The sequence below is a fragment of the Pleurodeles waltl genome, chromosome 4_2 (genome assembly GCF_031143425.1).
Source record: "Pleurodeles waltl isolate 20211129_DDA chromosome 4_2, aPleWal1.hap1.20221129, whole genome shotgun sequence".
NCBI lineage: Eukaryota > Metazoa > Chordata > Amphibia > Caudata > Salamandridae > Pleurodeles > Pleurodeles waltl.
The window spans coordinates 551,336,145-551,361,689 of NC_090443.1; the positions used below are offsets into that span (position 1 = coordinate 551,336,145).

The following is a 25,545-nucleotide window of genomic DNA, read 5'->3' on the forward strand; positions in this document are numbered from 1 at the left end:
CCCTCACTCAGCACATGCACACTGCCCCACAGCTTGTGTGTGCTGGTGGGGAGAAAATGACTAAGTCGACATGGCACTCCCCACAGAGTGCCATACCCACAACCCACTGCCTATGGCATAGGTAAGTCACCCCTCTAGCAGGCCTTACAGCCTTAAGGCAGGGTGGACTATACCACAGGTGAGGGCATAGTTGCATGAGCATTATGCCCCTACAGCGTCTAAGCCAATTCTTAGACATTGTAAGTGCAAGGTAGCCATAAAGAGTATATGGTCTGGGAGTTTGTCAAACAAACTCAACAGTTCCATAATGGCTACACTGAACACTTGGAAGTTTGGTATCAAACATCTCAGCACAATAAATCCACACTGATGCCAGTGTGGGATGTACTGAGAAATGCACACAGAGGGCATCTTAGAGATGCCCCCTGTCTACCAGTCCCACTACTAGTGCTGGGCTGACCAGTTTCTGACAGCCTGCCACATCCAGACGAGTTTCTGGCCGCATGGGGTGAGTGCCTTTGTCACTCAGTGGCAAGGAACAAAGCCTGTGCGGGTTGGAGGTGCTTCACACCGTCCCCTGCAGGAACTGTAACACCTGGCGGTGAGCCTCAAAGGCTCAAGCCTGGTGTTACAGCACCCCAGGGCACTCCAGCTAGTGGAGATGCCTGCCCCTCCAGACACAGCTCCACTTTTGGCGGCAAATCCGGAGGAGATAATGAGAAAAACAAGGAGGAGTCACTCTCCAGTCAGGACAGCCCCTAAGGTGTCCTGAGCTGAGGTGAGGTGAACCCTGCCTTAAGAAATCCTCCATCTTGTTTTGGAGGATTCCCCCAATAGAATTAGGGATGTGCCCCCCTCCTCACAGGGAGGAGGCACAAAGAGAGTGTAGTCACCCTCAAGGACAGTAGCCATTGGCTACTGCCCTCAGACCTAAACACACCCCTAAATTGAGTATTTAGGGGCGACCCTGAACCCGGGAAACCAGATTCCTGACGACCTGCAACAACAAGAAGGACTACTGACCTGACACAACTAACCTGCACAGCGAAGCATCCAGCGGGACCAGCGACCTCTGAGGACTCAGAGGACTAAGCTGCACCCAAAGGACCATGAAACTCCCGGGGACAGTGGCTCTGTCCAAGAAACAAAGAAACAACCATCTTTAAAGAGTCTTCAGCCTCACTCCGGAAGCGTGAGTCCCCAAAACTCTGCACCAGATGCCCCCGGCTCGTGTCCAGAAGAACCAACACTGCAGAGAGAACCCCCAGGGGACTCCAACGACGTGGACAACCTGAGATGACCTCCTTGCACCCCCACACTGATGCCTGCAGAGAAGCTCAAGAGGCTCCCCCTGACCACGACTGCCCGGTAACAAAGGAACCCAACGCCTGGTAGAATCACTGCACCCGCCGCCCCTATGCCAAACCAACTACCGGTGCAGGAGTGACCTGCAGGCGGCCCCCTTCTTGCCCAGTCGGTGGCTGGCCCGAGAAGCCCACCTGTGTCCAGCCTGCATCGTCAGAGTGACCCCCGGGTCTCTCCATTGATTCCTACCTGAATGCCGACTCTTACCTCATACACTGCACCCGGCCGCCCTTGTCCTGCTGAGGGTGCATTTTGTGTGTCTTTTCTCCTCGTTAGCACACACAAGCTGCAAGGCAGTGTGCATTTACTAAGTGAGGGGTCCCTGAGGATGGCATAATACATGCTGCAGCCCTTAGGGACCTTTCCTGGCCACAGGGCCCTTGGCACCAGGGGTACCTTTTACAAGGAACTTAACTGTGTGCCAGGGCTGTGCCAATTGTGGAAACAAAGGTACAGTTTTAGGAAAATAACACTGGTGCTGGGGCCTGGTTAGCAGGGTCCCAGCACACTTTCAATCAAAGCTGTCATCCCGTTGGGGGGGGGGGGACCATGCCAACGGTGGCATTTTCCTACAGTGGGCTTCTTCTATTGTCTGTGTGTGTGTAAAAAATACTTTGCACTACCCTCTGCTCGACCACACTACCACAAAAGAGAGCATTAGCATGATCTACTTTAGCCTCTGTTAAGCCTCTGGGGAACCCCTGGACTCTGTGCACACTATAGCTCATTTTGATATAGTATATACAGAGCCAGCTTCCTACACTTGGGTATTGATGCAATTTTCTAACTCCCAAATAACTCAACTTCCCAACTCTCAATGTATCCCAACCCCACAGGGCAAATCGAGCAAAGCCCCTTGTCCAAAGAAGGCCATATCCAACCATAGAATGTGGACTGTTCCACTTAACTTGCATATTCAAGCAGCTTGGGACTCCACTTCGAGCCCCCAACCAAGAGCACCACCCAGGAGCTTATGACAGGTAATCTTATGCATCTCACAGTTGCAGTCATCAATTCATTTCTGCCCCAGGCGATTGCAGGGTGGTGTCCTGTGAGCCCCCTCCCCCAATCTTATGAAACGGGCTTCAACTGTAGTGCGGTCAGGTATTACAAAATGTTATCTGCGGTTCCAGGAGTAACAAGGGGCAGTAGTGTACTAGGTATGCTAGACATATTTGAGGCTGAGTCCGATTCTGAGTCTTCTGGATCAACTGCTCGTGTTGGAGGTAGGGATCCAGTGTCAGAACCCCGCAGTTGGAAGACTGCCTCGTCTCATTTTGCTTTGGGATTCCTGTACAAATTGAGAAATTGTACTTCGCGGTCGAACCCCTCTCTTTCTGCACGGTCCCAATGGTCACTGCGTCCCTTGCATTCCACTTGGCCCTGGCTACGGATGGGCATCGGTCCAATTCCAGACTTTTTGCGGGGAGTTGAAAAATAGGACCTTCTCATCAGTCACCACTCGGAGACTTGCTGGGAATAACATACCGTATTTCACCCCCATTTGTCATAGTCTTTTTCTTTAGCTTCATTAAAGGTAGATCGCCGCTTTTGAACTTCTCGAGAGAAATCAGGGAAGATGTTCACTTTGATGTTGTTTATGATCAAGTCACCCTGCCTATGGGCCTGAGTCAGAATATAATCTCGGTCTTTGTAAAAAAAAAAAAAAAAAAAAAAAAAAAAAGGAGCTGGACTACAACCGGCCGGGGCAGGTTGCCTAGCACCCAATGCGCTCGATCCATGGCGAAGAAGGGGGACAATCTTTCCTGTGGGAGCTTAGCTCGAATAAAGCTTTCTAAATAATCTATCATACTATCCCCTTCCACTCGCTCCAGCAGTCCCACCAATTGGATATTATTGCGTCAGGATCTATTTTCTGCATCCTTAGCCTGCAGTTCTAATATCCTCACTTCTGCAACCATGGTAATTAGCTTATTGGTTAGATCTGCTACTGCTGGGAGTATTCCGGTCACCTCTCGTTCTGTAGGGGCGAGTCGCTCTGCCAGCCGGAAGTGGTCATCTCTAAGCAGGCCCAAGTCTGTCCCAGAGTGTCTACTTTGGTCTCTAACGCCTCCCTTGCGGCTGTTATCGCTTGAATTACATTTTCCAGTGTTGGACTCGCATTCTCTTCCGTACTTAGTTCCTCATCTGCCGGCGAGGTAGTGACCTTTTTTCTTGCTGCCTTCCCCATTGTGATTACCTATGCTCTTGGGCGATTCACCCTCCAATATTATTCCTAATCTTTCAGTATGTCCTCCTCAAGACAGTGGACCCAAGGCTCCACACAGTCCGTGCCTTTAGTTCTCACCTCCGCCTCACGTTATCACGCCAAGGTCTTATGCTGGGTCCAGGCTGGGGAGTCCCCCGGCTGCCTCCCCTCAGGTTCTGCCACCAGCACCAACCTCCAGGTATTGACCTTCACCGCCCTTGCCTCTCTATTGTGGCACAACAGGCAACTAAATCCAACATAGCAGGGAGGGGCAACTCACACTCAATTATAGTTCAGTAACTCTCCGATTGCTCCCCCTGACATGCCGCTGCTAGAGATCATTGCTTTCCTCCCCAGAGGGGGCAAAGTCTCCAATGAACAGTCAACAGCACCCCAGTCTCTGCTTCCAAATCGCAGGGGGCAAGGGCCCTCCAGTACTGACCTCCAAACTGGTTTCCCCTCTCCTCCCCCACACTCAAACTCCCATCCGGGACGCATATATTAAGACATAGGAGGGGGAGAGCACAGCCTCTGTGGCACTCCTCATAGTAACCCCACAACCCTCCCCGGCCAATCTCAACAGTGTCTCAGCTTCTGCCTCCTCGGGCCAATTCCTTGTGTTCATTACTGTTGCTCCCCGCAGTCACTCCCTTCTCTCCAGGTCCACACTATGCCAGCCCCTGCCTCTGGCCCCAGCCAGGACCACACATCTGCTCAGGTGAGGTCTTTGCAGCACCTCCGCTGTCGTATCTCCTCACTGCCAGACTGCGGCTCTGATCTTTCCCCCTCCACCGATCAGGGTCTGCTTACCTCTTTCTGCCACACACCGCTCCAGCAGGGGCCAATCTTTGGTACTGCCTCAGACACCCCGTACACCTCGCACGTGCCCTCGTAGTAGCCAAGCTGTCTACAAGCCCTCGCTGCTGCCTCCACGCCACGAGGCCTTCTCACTAGGCCTCAATCTCAGCCGCAGTGGGAGCCATCTTATGCAGCCTTGTCCGCTCCTACTCAGCTTTTTGGCCCATTCTGCTCCAGCACAAAAAGGGGGCCCCCTTACTCATGGGAGTCTACCCCCTCTCCGGGTGCGTGTGGGGGCCAACTGAACTATAAGATGATATCGGTTGGAGCTCAGGAGTCAGGAGCTCCTCAATCTGCCATTGTCACCATCTGCGTCAGGCCATGCCCCCCCTCCACAAACCTAGTCTCTTACCAGCAAAATCCTGTGTTATATTTGCTGCACTCCGGCGGACAAAGTGGCTAGTGGCATTTGCCACATCTCCAAAAAGGCAAGTGGAAATTCTGGGAACCACTGGCCAAAGTTTCAAATAATGTGTATGTATGTTTCAGACATTCAAATGCATGTCTAAAACTAGTAGTACAGATACCACTGTTAGATGTAAGCAACATATTCCGTGAGCTTAAGGTCTGGAGAAGCTCTGTTCTTTATGCCAGGGGCATTCTTCCCTTAGAGGTGTATATTTTGTACTGGATCTTCACTGGCTAGGAGTATGTACCAGAACTGGAGAAAAAGGACCAGTTACAAATTACACCTATTTTCAAGTGGTGCACTTTCAGGCAAAATCCAGAAACTGAATACCAAAAGAATTAGCACAGCGGCACCTTTCAAAAGTGCTGGCTGGAAGGTCTGCTAATATTTCCAATAGCCAAAAGCACTTGGTTTGATGCTAGCATGCCTGCTTCCACCGTGTGTGTCACATAGAAACTACATTTATTATGGGCAAAATCACCATACGTTTCCCTGCTTCGTGTCTGTCATCATGTAGCAAAACTGGCATTTAGTTAGCATCATGATGTAACAGGGAACCCAATAAATATACTTTTATTAAGTACTGTAAAACCACTTGCTCCTCCTTTTGTGAACTCAGTGTGGTCATAATATGTGAACTGTCAAAGAGCAAAGTAAGAAAAGGCAAGGACCAGCTTACTTCTTTATCCAGGAAGGGCAATCTTGAACAACAGATCAAAGACCGTCGTAATGGAGGGCCTGGGGACACCTTCAAGTAGATATATCTAGAGCTGGAAGGGAGTTCTACTTCAACAGGCTCATGAAAATGAAGATTTCAGTTCACTGACTCAAGAACACATATCCTCCAACTAGATGTATGTCCCCAGCGGGCACTGTTACAAGACAAACTCTCCAATTCCTCCACTTGAGGTTGTGGGAACCAGAGATAATCTGCTCCAGTGGATTCTCTGTACCAGAGTCTGTGGGCCACGTGAGATAGTAGACTTTTCACAATTCCCTTCATTCAGGCTAAGGAAATCACCTAAGTTGGACTATATAGGGAATACATGTTTCCTCAGCGTTGCATGCACAGACACTTTGCAAAAATGGAGACACTTTGCCAATACTGATCATCAAATCTTACCTTTGCCTTCTGTCCTTGGCTCCTCTGGCTCGTGCCAAGAAGTGTTTGGCTTGAGGCGCTCGCGGTCCCACACTACAAGGGCTTGCTTCTCGATTCGTCTTATTTCAGCCTCTTCTGCATCCAGGCGACGTTTCCACTGTAGCAGCTCCTCAGCATGCTGTCGTCGCTGCATCAGCTTCTGCTCACGTTTAGTCAGAAATCTGAGATGACAGGAAAAAATATCACTCACAGAAATCTTGGCTGCCAATCCAAGGTATTAGAAACTATTACCTATTCAGAAGAGATACAATGACAGACAAACAGCAGAAATAATTTACTCAATGAATAACTGCATTAGGTGTATGGCTCAGTTTCACTGAATCCAATGCAGACATTCCAAAACTAGAGAATAAATTGGGCAAATGCTAATCTGATCCCAAACGGGCACTGCACTATTGAAATGTCTAACAGCATCAAATATATCAGATAATTAATTATTCCACTAATAAGTACGTTAACATCAACACACAAAACATTACTCAATCATCTAATAATAACCTTAAATATAACTGGTATTGCATTATTGCATTACCAATACTAATATGAAATTCCATCGGAAATAGAATTTAGAAACAGTGATAATACATATGTTGCAGAGACATATACAACATGCAGATCAATGAGTTGCAGCAAGCTTACAATTTGTAGGAAAACAGGTTTTTAGTGCAGGATACAGAAATCATTGTCACAGAGTGTAGGACTTTGGCTCTGTATATCCTATCTTAAAGTGAGAGATAGTGTGCACAGAGTTCAAGGGTTCCCCTTAGAGGCTGATAGTTGCAAAATTAGATAATACTAATGCTCTTTTTTGTGGTAGTGTGGTCGAGCAGTAGGCTTATCAGAGGGTAGTGTTAAGCATTTGTTGTACACACACATGCAATAAATTAGGAACACACGCTCAAAGACTTAACTCCAGGCCAATAGGTTTTATGTAGAAAAATATATTTTCTTAATTTATTTTAGAACCACAAGATTCAAGATTTGAAGTAAATACATAAAATGCAAAGTACTCCACATAGGTAAGTAAGGAACTTTGAATTAGGGCCGTCACATACACAGTATATGTTAAAATGGCAACAAGCTATTTTAATAGTGGACACTGCAAAAAAAAAAAAAATCAACAGTACCTGGGGAAGGTAAGTATTGGTTAGTTTCTCAGGTAAGTAAGACACTTACAGGTTCAGTTTCCTGGACATAGGAAGCCCACAGTTGGGGGTTCCAGGCAACCCCAAAGTCACCACACCAGCAACACAGGGCCGGTTGGGTGCAGAGGTCAAAGGAGGGCCCAAAACACATAGGCGCCTATGGAGAACAGGGGTGCTCCGGTTCCTGTCTCCCAACAGGTAAAGTACCTGCGTCTTCGGAGGGCAGACCAGGGGGGTTTTGTAGAGCACTGTGGGGAACACAAGTAGGCACACAAAACACACCCTCAGCGGCACTGGGGCGGCCGGGTACAGTGTGCTTAGTAGGCATCGGGTTTTCAATAGAAGTCAATAGAGGGACCCAGGGGTCACTAACGGTGCAGGCAAGGCACAGGGGGGCTCCTCGGGCCAGCCACTGACTGGGCTAGGCAGAGGGCCACCTGATGGTCACTCCTGCACTGTAGTTTGGTTCCTTTTGGCCCTGGGGACTGTGGTTGCAGTGCTTGGTCCAGGCGTCGGGTTCTTTGTTCCAGGCAGTTGCGGTCAGGGGGAGCCTCTGGATCCTCTCTGCATGCATCACTGTGGGGGTGCAGAGGGGTCGTCTCAGGTTACTCACGAGGTCGCAGTCGCCTGGGAGTCCTCTCTGCAGTGTTGGTTCTCTGGAGCTTGAGCCGGGGGCGTCGGGTGCAGAGGATGAAGTCTCACGCTTTCCGGCAGGAAGAGTGAGTTCTTTAGAAGTTGCTAAAAAGTTGCAAAGTTGTTGCTGTTTTTGAACAGTGCCGCTGTTCTCTGGAGTTTCTTGGTCCTTCGGTTCAGGGCAGTCCTCTGAGGCTTCAGAGGTCGCTGGTCCCTGTCGGATGCATCGCTGTGCAGGTTCTTGAGTCTGGAGACAGGCCGGTAGGGCTAGGGGCCAAAGCAGTTGTCGTCTCCATTGTCTCTGCAGGGCTTTCAGGTCAGCAGTCCTTCTTCTTTATGTATGTTGCAGGAATCGGATTTCCTGGGTTCTGGGTGTGTTTCGGTCAGGAGGGCAGTAGACACTGGCTACTGTCCTGCAGGGTGGCTACACCCTCTTTGTGCCTCCTCCCTTTGGGGAGGGGGACATCCCTAATCCTACTCGGGGAATCCTCAAATCTGTAGATGGAGGATTTCTAAAGGCAGGGGTCACCTCAGCTCAGGGCACTTTAGGGGCAGTCATGACTGATGGGTGACTCATCCTTGTTTTTCTCATTATCTCCTCCAGCCTTGCTGCCAAAAGTGGGGGCAGTGGCCAGAGGAGCGGGTATCTCCACTAGCTGGGATGCCCTGGGGTGCTGGAACAAAAGGCATGAGCCTTTGAGGCTCACTGCCAGGTGTTACAGTTCCTGCAGGGGGAGGTGAGAAGCACCTCCACCCGGTACAGGCTTTGTTCTTGGCCACAGAGTGACAAAGGCACTCTCCCCATGTGGCCAGAAACTCGTCTGGTTGTGGCAGGCTGGTAGTTACTTACAAATGGGAATTCTCTTTATGGTGGATATTCTAACTGCAGAGTTCTAATATTAAGAATATTCCCAGGTGTCACAGAGGATCCAAAGTTTTTTAAGCAATAGCTCCTGCATGCTGCCAGGTCATTCCACATGATTTAGCAGCGAACCTGCACCAACCTGGAAGTGAGCACAGGTGTTAATAAGTGCCACCCCTGTGTGCTGATGTCATTTCTTTTCCCGAACTCTCGGACACGGATCAGCTAAGACAAATTACAGAAGAGTGTGCTGAATACAAACTTGGGACCTTTTTCAGAAGATGCCAATGTCCACACCACAGAATGGGGAGGTTTAATAGCTACGAGAAATCTGCAGTTAGATACAGTATTTACTAGAAATATAGTTACTGAAGATAAATAACTCATTATTCAGATGGATACTGCTAACCACTGGTTGCTTGCCTTAGGAATAGTTAACCAAGCAGCTTCACCAAAAAGGTAGAGGTCCACTCAAACCAACCAGAATGTTTGGTTTATGTAGCCTTAAACCAAACATCCTGTAAGACTGAGCAGGCACAATGGCTCTCTCTGCGGGCTTGGCTGTCAAGGTAGTAACTTTTGGTGAATGTGTGCACTCAAGCCCAGGCCACATCCATCATCAGTGTTGTCCGCACCGGATATGGTGTTGTGGGTCCTACAGAGGCGCCACCCCGGCGTGCTGACATCAGTTTCTTTTCACGACTTTCCATGCAGAAGCACAGAGCCATGAAAAACACTGATCACTACTGCGTCAAAACTAGGGCCCTGGAAAGAAGTCCCTGTCCCAAGAAAATATTTAGCAGAGCAGGGCTGACTCAGTAAGGAATCTGCAACTAGAATATGTCTCTACCAGATAAGGAATTTCCCAAAGTAGGTTACTTGTTCACCTGATAGAAACTTCTAGTTGCAGATTCCTTACCTTTGAATATATACGCTTGCAATAGCATCACCAGAGGTGGGTCTGCAAACCAAGGTCAAACTATAAAGTCCTGCAGGACCAAATGTGCTAAGTACCCGTCCCTACAGACCGGACTCTCCCAGAAGTAGTGTTTTATGAACGTGTGCAAGGATGCCCACATCACCGCGTGACAGATATCAAGGACTGGAACTCTGCATGCTAACGGAGTGGTGGCGGCTGTTGCTCCAGTAGAATGAGCATGCAAACCTTCAGGTGGTTGCTTCTTGGCAAGTGCGCGGCACATTTTTATTACAGAGTAGGACCCATTAGGAGATGGTCTGCTTCTGCACTGCTCAAACTTCCTTTGCACCTATATAACTGACAAAGAGTTGATCATCCACCTGGAACTCTTGTATGATCAAGATAGAGCGCCAACGCTCTTTTTCTATAAGGCTTCTTCCTTAGAAGGTTGTGGGGGTGCGTAAAAGTAGGCAAGGTGATGGACTGGCTTACATGAAAGGGCGTGACCACTTCTGGCAAAAAGGGAGCCCCGGTGAGAAGGACCACTTCGTCAGGAGAGATGGAAAAGTAGGGGGGGTTAGATGACAATGCCTGCAGTTCACTCACAATGCGGGGAGAGGTAATGGCAACAAGGAAGGCTGTTTTCAAGGTGAGAAGCCTCAGAGGACAATTGTGAAGTGGCTCCAAAGGAGCACACATTATGAATGTCAGAACACAATTCCAATCCCTTTCAGGTATAATGAATGGGGATGGAGGAAACACATGCGTAAGGGCTTTAAGGAAGCTAGAAACAATAGGAGACAAACAAAGGTTGATCAGGGAACCTCAAAAAAGCAAAGATAGCAGATAAAACCACATTTGAGAGTGCTCATAGTAGAGCCCTGTTGGGGCAGAGAAAATATAAACAACAAAACCTCAGAGAGAGGGGCAGAAAAGGGGTCAGCTGCCTTGTCTGTGCACCATGCCACAAATTTCTTCCGACAGGCGTATACCGTTTTTGTGGTGGGACGCATGGCTGCCAGAATAAAGTTACAGACTTTTGACACAAGGTCAAAAGCTGTCAACCGCCACCGCTCAATCTCCACTCAAGAAGGAAGAGACTGGACAGGTTCGTGTGGAGAACTCTCCCCTGCTGCTGCAACAGAAGATCATCCCAAAGAGGCAGTCTGATCGAAGGATCAACGGCCATGCTCAATAGCTCTGGATAACCGACTCTTCTTGCCCAGTTCGGAGCCACAAGGATTACTTGGGCCTGGTCGTTCTCGATCTTCTTCAGAACTCTGAGCAGAAGTGGTATGGGTGGAAAGACGTACAGTAGGCTTGAGTTCACCTTGATAAAAAGCGTCGCTGAACAATTGCCACCTTAGAAATTCCAACGTGCAATACTGCTGACATTTCGCGTTCTCTACAGAGACTAACAGATCTAACCAAGGCACTGCCCACTGCTGAAGGAGACCTTGAGCCACCTCCAGATGGAAACGCCATCCGTGATTGACTAAGCATTGTCAGCTGAGTTCATCCGCTCTGGAGTTCAGAGAGTCTGCCAGATGTTGGACCACCAAGGATATGCCCTGTTGTTCTAGCCATGTCCAGAGATGCAAAGCCTACTGGCAAAGGGTTCACAATCCCATCCAGCCCTGCTTGGTCCAGTACCACATGGTGATGGTATTGTCTGTGAATACCTGCACTACCATCCTCTTGAAAGAGGGAAGAAATGCTTTCAATGACAGCCTGATCGGGAGCTCCAACAGACTGATGTGGAGTCCGGACTCCACCGGACACCAGATGCCTCTGGTCTCTGCCTCTCCCAGATAGCCGTCCCAGCCTAGGAGTGAAGCATCTGTCACTACTGCCAGCTCTGATTGGGGAAAGGAGAGTGCTCTTTATATACTATCTGTAAGTGAGAGATAGTGTGCACAGAGTCCAGGGGTTCCCCAAGAGGCTTGACAGAGGCAATAATAGATAATACGAATGCTCTATTTGTGGTAGTGTGGTCGAGCAGTTAGGCTTATCAGAAGGCAGTGTTAAGCATTTGCTGAACACATACAGGAAATAACTTATTTTAGAACCACAAGATTTAGATTGCAGGTAAGTACATTAAATGTAAGGTACTTTGCTTAGGTATAGATAGGACTTTGAATCAAAACAGTAATGTACACGGTTTGGCATAAAATGGCAATAAACTATTTTAAAAGTGGACAGTGCAAAAATCAACAGTTCCTGTGGGAGGTAAGTACAGGTAGGTTAATGTGGTAAGTAAAGCACTTAAAAGTTCCGTCTCTGGGGCATAAGTAGCCTACCTTTGGGGGGTTCAAGTCAACCCCAAACACCCAGCACCAGCAACACAGGGCCAGTCAGGGGTATTGGTCAAAGAGGAGCCCAAATTACATGGGCGCCTATTGAGACGGGGGGTGCTCCGGTTCTAGTCTGCTGGCAGGTAAGTACCTGCGTCCTCTGGGAGCATACCAGCGGGGTTTAGTAGAGCACTGGGGGGAGGGGTCGCAAGTAAGCACACAAAGGACACCCTCAGCGGCACAGGGGCGGCCGGGTGCAGTGGGCAAACAAGGAGTCGGGTTTGTAATTGAAATCAATGGAGGGGCCCGGGGGTCACTCGGACGTTGCAGGCAGGGCACAGGGGGGGTGCTTCTCGGGCCAACCGCCAACTGGGCAAGGGTGAGGGCCGCCTGCTGGTCACTGCTGCACCGGTGGTTGGTTCTTCACAGGCCTGGGCGCTGCTGGTGCAGTGCTTCTTCCAGGCATCAGGTTTCTTCTTTCTGGGCATTCGTGGTCATGGGGTCCTCAGGATTCCCTCTGCAGGCGTCGTCGTGGGGGTGCAGAGAGGTTAGCCCAGGATAGACATGTCATCAGAGTTGCCTGGGAATCCACTCTGGGTCGTTGGTTTCTCTGGACACAGGCAAGGGGGGTCGGGTGCACAGTGGTTGGGACGCACACTTCTGGAGTGAGATTAGATTGGTTTCTTCTTGCTTGGTTGGTTGGACAGGTCCACTGTCCACAGGAGTTTCTAGGTCCTTTGTAGTTGCAGGGAAGTCCTTGGAGTCCGCAGAGGTCGCTGGGCCTGCAGGATGTGTCGCTGGTGCAGGCTCTTCGAAGTTGGAGACATGCCGGTGGGGCTGGAGCCAAAGCAGTTTTCGTCTTCCTCCTTCTCTGCTGGGTTTTCAGGTCAGCAATCCTTTGTAGGTCATCAGGAATCTGATTTCCTGGGTTCAGGGTCGCCCCTAAATACTAAATTTAGGGGTGTGTTAGGGTTGGAGGGCAGTAGCCAATGGCTACTGTCCCTTAGGGTGGCTACACCCTCCTTGTGCCTCCTCCCTTTGTGGAGGGGGGGTACATCCCTATTCCTATTGGGCTAAAACCTCCAACGCAAGATGGAGGATTTTCTAAGGTGGGGGGTCACATCAGCTCTGGTCACCTTAGTGGTGGACCTGGCTGAGGAGGTGACGGCTCCTTGTTTTTCTCATTATCTCTCCGGACTTGCCGCCAAAAGTGGGGGCTGTGTCCGGGGGGTGGGCATGTCCCTGGAGCTGGAGTGCCCTGTGGCACTGTAACACCAGGCTTGAGCCTTTGGGGCTCACTGCAGGGTGCTACAGTTCCTGTAGGGGGAGATGTAAAGCACCTCCACCCAGGATAGGCTTTGTTCCTGTCACAGAGTGTACAAAGGCACTCATCCCATGTGGCCAGAAACTGGTCTGGAAGTGGCAGGCTAGGAGTGACCGGTCAGCCTAGCGCTAGCAGTTGGGCTGGCATGCAGGGGGCATCTCTAAGATGCCCTCTGTGTGCATTTCTCAATAAATCTCACACTGGCATCAGTGTGGATTTATTGTGCTGAGAAGTTTGATTCCAAACTTCCCAGTATTAAGTGTAGTCATTATGGAACTGTGGAGTTCGTGTTTGACAAACTCCCAAACCATATACTCTACATGGCTACACTGCACTTACAATGTCTACAAATTTGCTTAGACACTGTAGGGGGCATAGAGCTCATGCAGCTATGCCCTCACCTGTGGTATAGTGCACCCTGCCTTAGGGCTGTAAGGTGTGCTAGAGGAGTGATTTACCTATGCCAAAGGTGTGTGTTTTGGGCATGACACTCTGAGGGTAATGCCATGTCGACTTAGTCTTTTTCTCCCCACCAGCACACACAAGCTGTGAGGCAGTGTGCATTTGCCGAGTGAGGGGTCCCTGAGGATGGCATAATACATGCTGCAGCCCTTAGAGACCTTCCCTGGCCACAGGGCCCTCGGTACCCGGGGTACCCTTTATAAGGGACTTATCTGTGTGCCAGGGCTGGGCCAATTGTGGAGACAAAAGGTACAGTTTTAGGGAAAGAACACTGGTGCTGGGGCCAGGTTAGAAGGGTCCCAGCACACTTTCAATCAAAGCTGGCATCAACAAAAGGCAAAAGGTTAGGGGGTAACTATGCCAACAGAGGCATTTTCCTACAGAGAGGCATCTGTCTCTGACCCAATAGTAGTTCGAACTTCTCCTTCCTGAGGAAGAGATTGAGGTACCAAGGGTCTAGGATAGGGTGGGGGCCCTTGTACTTTCTGGGTAGAAGCGCGAATAGCAACCACAACCTACATCTGGCACGGGTACCCTCCCTATGGCTCCCTTGTCCAAGAGAGTTTTAATGTTTGCCCCGGAGAAGTGCCAAGTGATCCCCAGTCATCTGATTGTTGATTGGTGGCATGAATAGAGGGGTCGTCTCGAAGGGGAGGGAGTAGCCCCTTCAGACTATCTGCAAAACCCACCTGTCTGATGTAATGGACTCCCGGCAGAGCAGGCGGTTCCTGCCTCAACTGGTCCCTGATGGGGATGAGTCAGACTAGGAAGGTTCGGAGGCAGGGGGTGGTGGTGGACTGGCCGGACAGCTGGCTCCCTAATCCACAAGGGCATTGGATCCAATGTCTCCGAAAACACAGAATTGGCAGCATGCACGACACGTGGCTGGACAGGAATTGACATGGTAGGGCACGCCTTCTGTAGCCACAAAAGAGGCAAAAAGCAGAATGAGAAAGATGAGGGGCTGCTGCGAGGCCCAAGGACCTGGACGTAGCATGAGAATCCTTGAAGCGCTTGAGCGCCAAGTTTGCTTTCTCTCCGAAGAGATGGGTGCCATCAAAGGGCATGTCCCTAAAATTGGCTTGTGTGACATCCCCCGAAAAGCCAGATGTCCTCAACCAGACATGGCGTCTAAGGGCCACTGTTGAAGCAATCGCTCTGCCCATTGAGTCGGTCATGTCCAGTCTACATCAGATCGTCAACTTTGCTGCATCTCTCCCATCAGCAATTGCTTGGGAGAATATAGCCCGGGACTGTACCAGGACCTGTGGCAGCACTTGCGCAACCGTATCCTACAGGGTGCGGAAATAACGACACAAAAGGCATGTGGTGTTCACGGAATGCAATGCCAGGCTGGCGGAAGAAAACATTGAAGGAACGTAGTATTCTTGTGATATAGTTACCCTCACTTTTTGCCTGGTGTCGGAGTGTTTAGACTGTAGTACATTGGGATCCTGCTAACCAGGACTCCAGTCTCAGTGCTCTCCCCTCTAAATATGGTTGTTTAGTAACTTTTACACCCCACAATTGGCATGCTGGTGCCCCCATGTACGTCCCTAGTATATGGTACTTAGGTACCCAGGGGGAAACTGCACACCAGGGGTCTCCCTAGGGCTGTAGCATGTCTTATGCCACCCTTGGGAGGCCATGCAAACTGTCTGCAGGCCTGCCATTGCAGCCTGCGTTAAGTGGTGCATGCACCTTTCAGTTTAGATATAAGGCTTGCCTTATATCGTGGTCACTGCACTTGGACACTGTAAGTCACCCATCTGGTAGGCTCTTCCGCCCCAGGGCAGGGTGCATGTCCTGGAGTGTGAGGGTACCCCTGCAAGAGCTGAGGTAAACCTACAAACCCCAGACTCCATTCCCTGGGCTTTGTAAGTGTGGGGAAGCCATCTTAAGGTATGTAGGGGACACTGGTTAACACGAGTGATCCAACTACAAAATGGCTTCTCTGAACCTAGTTGTGTCAAACATCTTGGATCATGCAACTACACAGATTCCAGTGTTAGTTGCATGATACCATGTACTCTTGAGGTTCCTTTAAGGATCCCCAGTTCTGCCTGTACAGCCTTGCAGGGTCTGCATGCCAGCTGTGCTTCTGCTGACCGTAGACACTGTTCTACCCTCCTGCTTGTGAGCTTTACTCGAACATGGGAAGGCAGAACAAAAGAATTAGTGTAAGAGAGAGGTGTGGCCACCTCTTTCTTTGAAATGGGTGTCTCTGGGCTGTGGTGGGGTGTCCTCTGAGCGCCACTTGAAGGACACAGTTGGTGTCCTCCTTGCATAAACTGGTTTGCACCTGCTCTGGAGCAAAACCACACAAATGACAGGGGAGTGACCACTCCCCTGTCCAGCTTCTTTCCTAGGGAGGTGCACAGAGCTCTGCCAGGTGGCCGGTTGATTCTGCCATCTTGGAAACAAGGTAGGCAGAGGCCTCTGGGAGCATCTGACTGGTTAAGGCCAGGAAGAAGACACCCCTGACACCCTCTGATAAGTGGGTCACTGCAGATAGCGACCAACCCACTTTTACCACCACTTAAGGCCTCCCCTAAGGGTGGGTCCTCAGATTAGTCGAGCAACACTCTACAAGGAACTCTCTGCAAAACATCTTCTGTTCCTGGCATCCGGAACCACTGCTGGTCTGCTTTTGGAACTGAAAGTCTGTATCCAGTTGGGAGGGCTCCCATAGCAAAATTGCTTCCACAGCACCCGCAAGAGTTGTGCAACATCTGTGGCTGTGCATCCTCCAGGGGCTCAAGGAGCCTGATCCCATCCAAGAAGCAAGAAGGAACCTCCCTTGAAGTCACTCCCCTACATTTGCAGGCACCTCAAGGCTACAGCGACAGGCTGATGGATCCTGCTGTCCCACTAACACCTAAAGGCTATGCAACACAGGTGGCGGTTCTGTGGTCCTCTCCGGGTACAACTTGTCTTCTGACCAACTTGGGACACGGTGGGCCCTTGCTGCAGTCACTGGAACAGAACCCCTGAGCCCAGCGACTGTGGCTCTTATCAAGGCTTGCTGGTTCTTCCTCCAGGAGATTTTCAGGCTCCAAGAAGTCAGAGCCTCCAGCAGTCTGCAGCTTCAAGTTCAGCTTCCACTCTGCATCTCCTGCAATGTGGGATTCCTGGCTTGTTGTGCTGCTGAGGCCTCCCTTTGACTCCCTGTACCTGCTGCCTATGGGTCACTCTTCAGGGATCCTCCAACTCCAGCTGGCTTTCCTTCCTACTGAATGCCTGCCCTGTCATCTTCCAAGGGTGAGTCACAAGGACCTTGCTGGTCCTCAAAAACCTACACTCTTCCTTGCAACAACTATTTGCATTTGCCAAGGCTTGTTGGTGGTCCTAGAGGCCACTGACCCCCCTGCAATCTAGTGACCGACGTGGGACAGCTCATGGACGACTCCAATGATCCCATGGACTCCGCAGCTGGACTTCTTCCTTCACAGATGATCTGCAGAAATGTCACCTCCAAGAGGATGGGCACCGCCTGGACATCTCCAAGTGATCAGGACACTGTCACCTTCTTTTTCAGGTTCTTCAAGTCCGGAATCCACCTTTAGGTTCCACTGGCCTAGTCCTTGCATTGCGACAGCAGCTGGACAATCAAGGCTCCTATTGACTCCAACAAAGGTTTCTAATGTCACTTCACCCCTGTGCACCTGGGCTCCCTGGTGTGGGTACTCCAATCTTCTGAGTATACACGGGTGGGGTTACTATCCAACCTTCTTTGTGCCAACTAGTATACTCAGGGTCCACTGGGAAGGGTCCTGAATCCATAAAAATCCAACCGGGACTGTCCTGTGTTAGCCTATGGGAGACCCAGCTTTATAACTACTCTGCACCCGGGCGCCTGTGGGATTTCTGATACTTACATCTGGTAATTTCTTATTCCACCAGCCTTGTTGCTAAGTGTATATTTTGTGTGTAGATATCTCTAAGTGGAACAATACCAATGGTAGTGTACTAGAAGTGTTGTAACAAAGAATACTTTATTTTTACAACACCTGGTGTGTTGCTTTCTTGTGTGACAATCACTGACTGACTACTGTGATATTGTAAGTGCTTTACACTCCTTGATAAGCCTGAACTGCTCACCAGAGCTATCCACAGAGACTTTTGGCTATCTAGGAACCAAACCATATCACTGAGGGTTGCCTGGACTCAGTATAATGTGCCACACCATAGGTGTACACCATAAACTGAGACAGCGTCCTACAAACTTCTTCTTCCCAAGTATATATTCCCAATTGGGGGTCGCGGAAGGGGACATGTCCTGGGAAGTGGAGGCTTGGATAACCAAGCTCTCAGGGGTGGGGTGTTGCGTGAGGACTCTCCGGTCACTGGAGTATAGCGATGGTGGCGGTCAATCGCCTGTTCACAGGAGCTCCTATGCTGGGTTTGGACCAGGTACCTAGAAGGACATCTACAGGGGCTTCACTGAAGGGGAGCAGAGGTTTGGAGGATGAAGCTCCAGGTTGATGCTCCTCTGTCAGGAGGTTAATCCTGACTGCACCGAAGGCAGCTCAAGGTCCAAGAGCTCAGCTGCTCTTTGCACCACCAATGTGTATAAAGCACTGTCCTCCGTGGCCACAGTAGGAGGAGAAAGTATGCCAGTATCTGGGGAGGTGTCCAGTCCACTGGCTTCACCGAAGTCCATGCAGCAGTCCAAAGGGTCTTCGATGTGGTATTCTAAAGGGTCTAGCAACCCCTCCCATTCCTCACCGTACCCTAGCCTAAGAAACAGGCTCAGGATACGACACAGGAGGCACCCACTGCTCATTGTCTGATTGGCAATAAGGATGAGGATGGCACCGCCTGGGACCACGAGTGGCACCGGTCGCATCAGTGAAGGTCGAGATGGTACGCCAGACACCGTTCCAAATCAAAGCATGGATCCATGTGTGCCCCATGGAGTCGATGTCAAAGCCGCTGGCACAGAACCTGAAGTGGCCCCTTCCGACTCCACAGGGCCCGAAAGCACTCCGACGGTATCGGACTTCCCAAAAATGAGGCGTATGGCTTCATAAAACTCTTACCTGGGCAGGGGTTATTATGGAAACTCAAGGAGGCGTGGAGTCGTCCCCGATGCAAGCTCCGCTGATAAAGACCTAGAACGATGATGCATGCGCCCCCTCATCTCATTGGCCGAAAGACAGGGTGAAGTCGAAGAGCGTTTTACTTTCTTTGGCTTCTTTTTTTCCCTCGACTTACCTGATCATCTTGAAGACTTGAAGTGGGACGACGATGAAGCTGGATTCCTCGCCTGCTCCTAGTAGCTTCCTCTTGACTAGCATCTGGCTGCCATCAGCTTCAGGGACTGCTCCCTCAAAACCTTTGGATGCATGGCCTGACACTCGGAGCACGACTTCGGTCACGGTCACGCCACCAAACACCAAAGGCTTACGAGGTGTGGATCCATCATAGACATAGCCCAATAACAGGATCCACAGGCTTGAACCCTGTCTTCCTATATGACATCCTCAACGCACCAGGAGTTATACAACTTGAAAAGAACTTTGACATAAAGTTTAAAAAAAAAAAAAAAAAAAAAAAAAAAAGGCCAGTTAAAAAAAAATGACCGATGTGTAGCTTTCTTTGGATCGGCTCTGGCTTGGGTGGAGAGAAGAAAACTGATGTCAGCGCGCAGGGGTGGCGCCTATATAGGATCCACAATGTCATATCGGTGCAGATGACAGATGCAGAGCCGATCGATGTCACCCAGCAGAATGCGGAGTACTGCTCAAGAAAAAAATCTGGTTCTAGTGTAACCCCTGGGGGAAATTCAAAAGTTAAGGAATCTGCAAGTAGAAATCTCTATCAGATACATTTAATCTACAGAAGGATACAGTTTAACAGAGTCCTCTTCTGTAATTCTTTTCAAAGCAAAAGGCACACATTTAGCCCCAGCAAACACCACAAAGAGCTGATGAACCACATGAAACTCCCTTGTGTTCAACATGAAAGCTTATTGCTTACTTGGGGTAAAGTAGATGAAGTCTCTCCCTTTGTGAGGGATGAGGATGAGAGAAAAAAAGCTGACAGATTTATCAAATTGCCCTACCTGAAAGGGTGATACCACCTTAGATAGACAAGTAGGCCCAGATCCTCAGCATCAGTCTGACTGGAGAGGTGGTGATGTATGGAGGCTCTAATGTCTGCAGCTTCAGCTCACTGACTTAACACATTGCAGTCATTGCAATAAGGAACACAGTCTTAGTAGTCAAAGAACGTGCACATGGAGAACATCAGAATCTAATTAATGTCCCACTGCAGCATTATAATGGGGAGGGGAGCTGGGTAACATATGTTAAACCTTTCAAGAAACACATCACAATATGTGAACTGAAAAGGGAAGGTTAATCCCATAACAAACAAGCTGGGCTAAAGACAAAACAATAACATATCAGAAAGTTTTACCCTGTAGAGGATCAAGATTACGTTACATACCTAACTACCTACATTAGGTCACAAACGTTTCCCACCATCCAGAATAGCCAGATATCTGGTTGCGAGGAATATGTCCAAAACTTCCAAAAGCAAATCAAAACATTTTAGATGCTACCACTCAATCTCCACACATAGAGATGTAGGCTGTAAAGTTTTGGGTGCAGTACCCTTTCCTGTTGCATGAGAGGGTCCACCTGAAGGGATAGTTACACAGGTTGGTATGTGCTCAAGCTCAAACTATCTGGGTACCATACCCTCCTTGCCCAATTCTGACTCTGACCTGGTCTGTTCTGACTTTCAACAGACTTTGAGGAAGAAGTAAAGGTGAAAATGCATACAGGAGACCTGTGGTCTACTGTAGGCTAAACAAGTGGCCTAGCAACATTCATTGTGGAACTCAAGCGCACAGTAGTTTGACATTGGGAGCACTTGAAAATAGTGCAAAGATTCACCTAGGGCACCCACTCTGGTCAAAGATGTTTTGAGCCACCTCAGGAAGGAGATGCCAAACGTGGTCCGCCAGCTGGCACCTACTCAGCTTTCCAGCTCTGGGGCTCCTGAATATCTGTCTCACACACACTGAAGGTACCCTAAGTACCATTATACAAAGATACCAAGGGTCTTAGGGACATATCTCCTCAGCTAAATAGGGAGCACCTATCAAGGCTGTAGATTGTTCAAGCTTGAACCTCAAAAAGATTTCCCCCGTGCTAAACATTTGGGAGAACTGCAGACAACCGCTCATGCAGTTTCTTTTAGCTCATGATTTAACAGAAGAGGGTGAGGATGTTACATTCATTGTGGAAGCCCACAACACATATAAAACACAAATATTCTACTCCTGGGTCACCTTTCCTGAAACATACATAAATACACATACATTTCACACATACAGAGTAGCAAACGTACCACAGCAGTACCAAGCTTATCATGACTTAGAGATACTTCTCTCTTATCAAGAACATCAAAACCTGTTCAATGGCGCCCTTCCATATGTAATACAACCTGTGAGATTAGGTCCTTTAAGTAATGATGGATCACACGTGGCCAGCACTTGGCACATACACAGCACGCCCCTTTGTGCAGGCTATGCAAGTAGCTGAAGTGCTAACACTTTACAATGAGCTAGTAGCAATATACAGATGTGTAATACAATTTGCGCTGTGATTCTCAACACCGCCCCAGCAAAGGCTTATCTAGTTGTTCATCAATTGGCTATTAAAGGAATTAATCCACAAACAGTCCACTCAATAATGGAAAAAGCATCCTCAGAGCGGGAGAAGATTCTGGTCTGGATTGTCCAAAAAAACAATCGGCTGGAAGCACTGATTCCCCATACGAGACTCCAGGACAAACAGAATTCTCACAATGTGCTTGACATTTGGTATGGTTCCCTCAATAGAGGATAGTATCGCTTGGGGTTCAGTCTTCACCGCAATTTACACTACCACATATGGTACTCCGACACTTGCCAATTTACAAGAAGTGTTCAAACATATTCGGCCCTGGATTTGGGGATGAAACTAATGCACAATTTTTTTAAATTGTGTCCCCAATCATTTTAAGCAAAATGTAAGGGGAAGCAGCAGCGTTTGCCCAGGCCAACGGAAGAGGAGCGAGAGCTGTCAAAGATTATTTCCGAAACCTATGCCAGTAAAGGACAGGATAGTCTTGGGGCCTGGGAGCCAGACCAACTAGACCACAAAATACCACCCTTAAGGAAGGTACTAAACAAGCACCAGAGGGTTAAAAAAAACGCTGAGATAAACAAAAACAAAATAAACACAGAAGAAGTCCCAGATTAAAATCTCCGCAACCAGAGACCTCTGAGAGAAGATATAATCTCCAAAATAGAGAAACTTTAAAAACTCCTGCTAGATACCAACATACTGATACGTGTCCCTCCCATGCCTTTCAGCAAACACCAGATAAACTGAGTGAGTGAGAGACGATCAGAAATGTGGGGTGACTACACTACATCAAGGAAGGACAAACAACGTTCCTCAGAAGCTTACATTAAAAAAAGAGGAATAAATTCCTCAGCAAAAACCACAATTTAAAAAGAAAAAGGTGGCTGCAATTTAAATCAAAACTGCCTGCCACGCTGAGAACATTGATGAAGAACAGGACGTGGGTAGTGACTCTCCTAGACAGCGGGCAGAGGTCAAGATTTGTCGCCAGAATCTTATATAACATCTGGATGTGAAAGCAACTAACTACTTTTTTGTGAGTGAGAGAGTGGATAGATGAGTCTCCCTACCTTATAGGGTTTAGGAATTAAATATCCAAATTGAGGGAGACAGAGTGCACGATTGAAGTAATCTTCTGGGAAAACCTAAACTGTGATATTCTGCTGGCAAAAAATATTGGCCACCTGAAATGGTCTGCATGCTCCCACATGGGGAAGATGTCATTTTGACTTCTTTCTTGGTCCTGGTTTCAGATGTAAAGGAAGCCTATGCGGATTATTGGGCTCGGACGCAGGCTTCCGCACTATATCACAACCCTGTAGGGCGGGATAAGGATTCCCCCTACCATGTAATACCCATTAGATCTTCACTACAGCCTCAACCGCAATATCCTATTAAACATGAAGCTAACGCTCCAGTGAGGGAGATTCTCACACAACTCAAGTACCAGGGAGTAACTGAGCCCTGTGTCTCTGCAATTATTAGCCCGTTATTCCCAGTTGCAAAACTAGACCATTCAGATAGAATAGTCTTAGACGATAAACACTTGAACAGTCACATACGCACCTATGCAATACACAATGAACACAGCACAGCACTAATTAACAACATAGTGCGCAAAAAGTACAAAACAACCTTGGATATATCCAAGGTGTTTTTTTCTACTAAAACCTAGTGCCTGAAAGTCAGGTTTTTAGCGTCTGTTGCTCATTAGGCTCGCACCTATGCTTTTGTTGTTTACCACCAGGTTATAAGAACAGCCCAGGCTTGTTTTCAGCCCAAGTAACATCAATATTGCATGAGATTGATCCTGAGGTGTTGTCCTATGTAGATGATATGTATCTAACAAATGACCTCAACATACATCTGGCCAGGGTGAATCGGATCGTGCTAGGATTCGCCACCCAGGGCTACAAATTCAATTTTAAGAAAACTAAAATTGCTTGGAAAGCAGAACACACACAAATTCTCAGAGAATTGCAGCAGGATATACTAGAAGCAAAACACTTACATACATGTGACAACAAAACAAACATGGCCGTCAAAATAATTGCTGGTGCCCTTGTTATACGTACGAGGTTGACTCAGTTTATGGCGTATGCCAATGGTGTGGCACCCTATACCGAGTCCAAGCAACATTTAGTGATCGTGTTTTGGTGCCTAGATAACTAAAGGTCTCTAGGGGTAGCTGTGGAGAGCAATTCAGGCTTATCAAGGAGGCGTGTAAAGCACTTACAATACTACAATACAGGGAGTGCAGAATTATTAGGCAAGTTGTATTTTTGAGGATTAATTTTATTATTGAACAACAACCATGTTCTCAATGAACCCAGAAAACTCATTAATATCAAAGCTGAATATTTTTGGAAGTAGTTTTTAGTTTGTTTTTAGTTTTAGCTATGTTAGGGGGATATCTGTGTGTGCAGGTGACTATTACTGTGCATAATTATTAGGCAACTTAACAAAAAACAAATATATACCCATTTCAATTATTTATTATTACCAGTGAAACCAATATAACATCTCAACATTCACAAATATACATTTCTGACATTCAAAAACAAAACAAAAACAAATCAGTGACCAATATAGCCACCTTTCTTTGCAAGGACACTCAAAAGCCTGCCATCCATGGATTCTGTCAGTGTTTTGATCTGTTCACCATCAACATTGCGTGCAGCAGCAACCACAGCCTCCCAGACACTGTTCAGAGAGGTGTACTGTTTTCCCTCCTTGTAAATCTCACATTTGATGATGGACCACAGGTTCTCAATGGGGTTCAGATCAGGTGAACAAGGAGGCCATGTCATTAGATTTCCTTCTTTTATACCCTTTCTTGCCAGCCACGCTGTGGAGTACTTGGACGCGTGTGATGGAGCATTGTCCTGCATGAAAATCATGTTTTTCTTGAAGGATGCAGACTTCTTCCTGTACCACTGCTTGAAGAAGGTGTCTACCAGGAACTGGCAGTAGGACTGGGAGTTGAGCTTGACTCCATCCTCAACCCGAAAAGGCCCCACAAGCTCATCTTTGATGATACCAGCCCAAACCAGTACTCCACCTCCACCTTGCTGGCATCTGAGTCGGACTGGAGCTCTCTGCCCTTTACCAATCCAGCCACGGGCCCATCCATCTGGCCCATCAAGACTCACTCATTTCATCAGTCCATAAAACCTTACAAAATCAGTCTTGAGATATTTCTTGGCCCAGTCTTGACGTTTCAGCTTGTGTGTCTTGTTCAGTGGTGGTCGTCTTTCAGCCTTTCTTACCTTGGCCATGTCTCTGAGTATTGCACACCTTGTGCTTTTGGGCACTCCAGTGATGTTGCAGCTCTGAAATATGGCCAAACTGGTGGCAAGTGGCATCGTGGCAGCTGCACGCTTGACTTTTCTCAGTTCATGGGCAGTTATTTTGCGCCTTGGTTTTTCCACACGCTTCTTGCGACCCTGTTGACTATTTTGAATGAAACGCTTGATTGTTCGATGATCACGCTTCAGAAGCTTTGCAATTTTAAGAGTGCTGCATCCCTCTGCAAGATATCTCACTATTTTTGACTTTTCTGAGCCTGTCAAGTCCTTCTTTTGACCCATTTTGCCAAAGGAAAGGAAGTTGCCTAATAATTATGCACACCTGATATAGGGTGTTGATGTCATTAGACCACACCCCTTCTCATTACAGAGATGCACATCACCTAATATGCTTAATTGGTAGTAGGCTTTTGAGCCTATACAGCTTGGAGTAAGACAACATGCATAAAGAGGATGATGTGGTCAAAATACTCATTTGCCTAATAATTCTGCACTCCCTGTAGTAAGTCAGTGATATTCACAAAAGAAAGAAACAAACTAAGTGTTACAAAAATAAAGTATTCTTTATTGTAACACTAGTGCTATCCTAACATTGATATATCTCCACCTGGAGCTCTCTACACACAGAAAATAAACAAACAAACAGGAAAAGCATAGAAATACATGGGACACTATGGTGGGGCCAAACCATATGCTAAGAAAGTGGTATAAGAATGAAGGTGTCCAAACAAGGTATGTTAGAATCCCAAGGGCTAGAGGAGTAAGGCATTACCAGAGGTAAGTATCAGAAGTTTCACAGGCCCCCAAAGTGCAGAGTTATCATCAAACCAGGTGTCCCATGGGAAAAACACAGGACTGTCACGGTTGGAATTTTCAGGATTCAGGACCCTTCCGAGAGGACCCCAAGGAAACCAGCTAGCACAAGGAAGGTTGGATAGTGCCCCCAACCGTG

General features: G+C 48.2%; 1 protein-coding gene across 1 annotated transcript in view; it reads right to left on the minus strand.

Moving 5' to 3' along the window:
• The window catches only part of CEP350 (centrosomal protein 350), an 821,600-nt gene that overhangs the window by 206,212 nt on the left and 589,843 nt on the right, over positions 1–25,545 (minus strand). Inside the window, exon 28 of the mRNA XM_069232082.1 lies at positions 5,965–6,164. Within this exon, the coding sequence (XP_069088183.1) occupies positions 5,965–6,164 (200 nt within the window). The remainder of the gene's footprint in view (positions 1–5,964; positions 6,165–25,545) is intronic.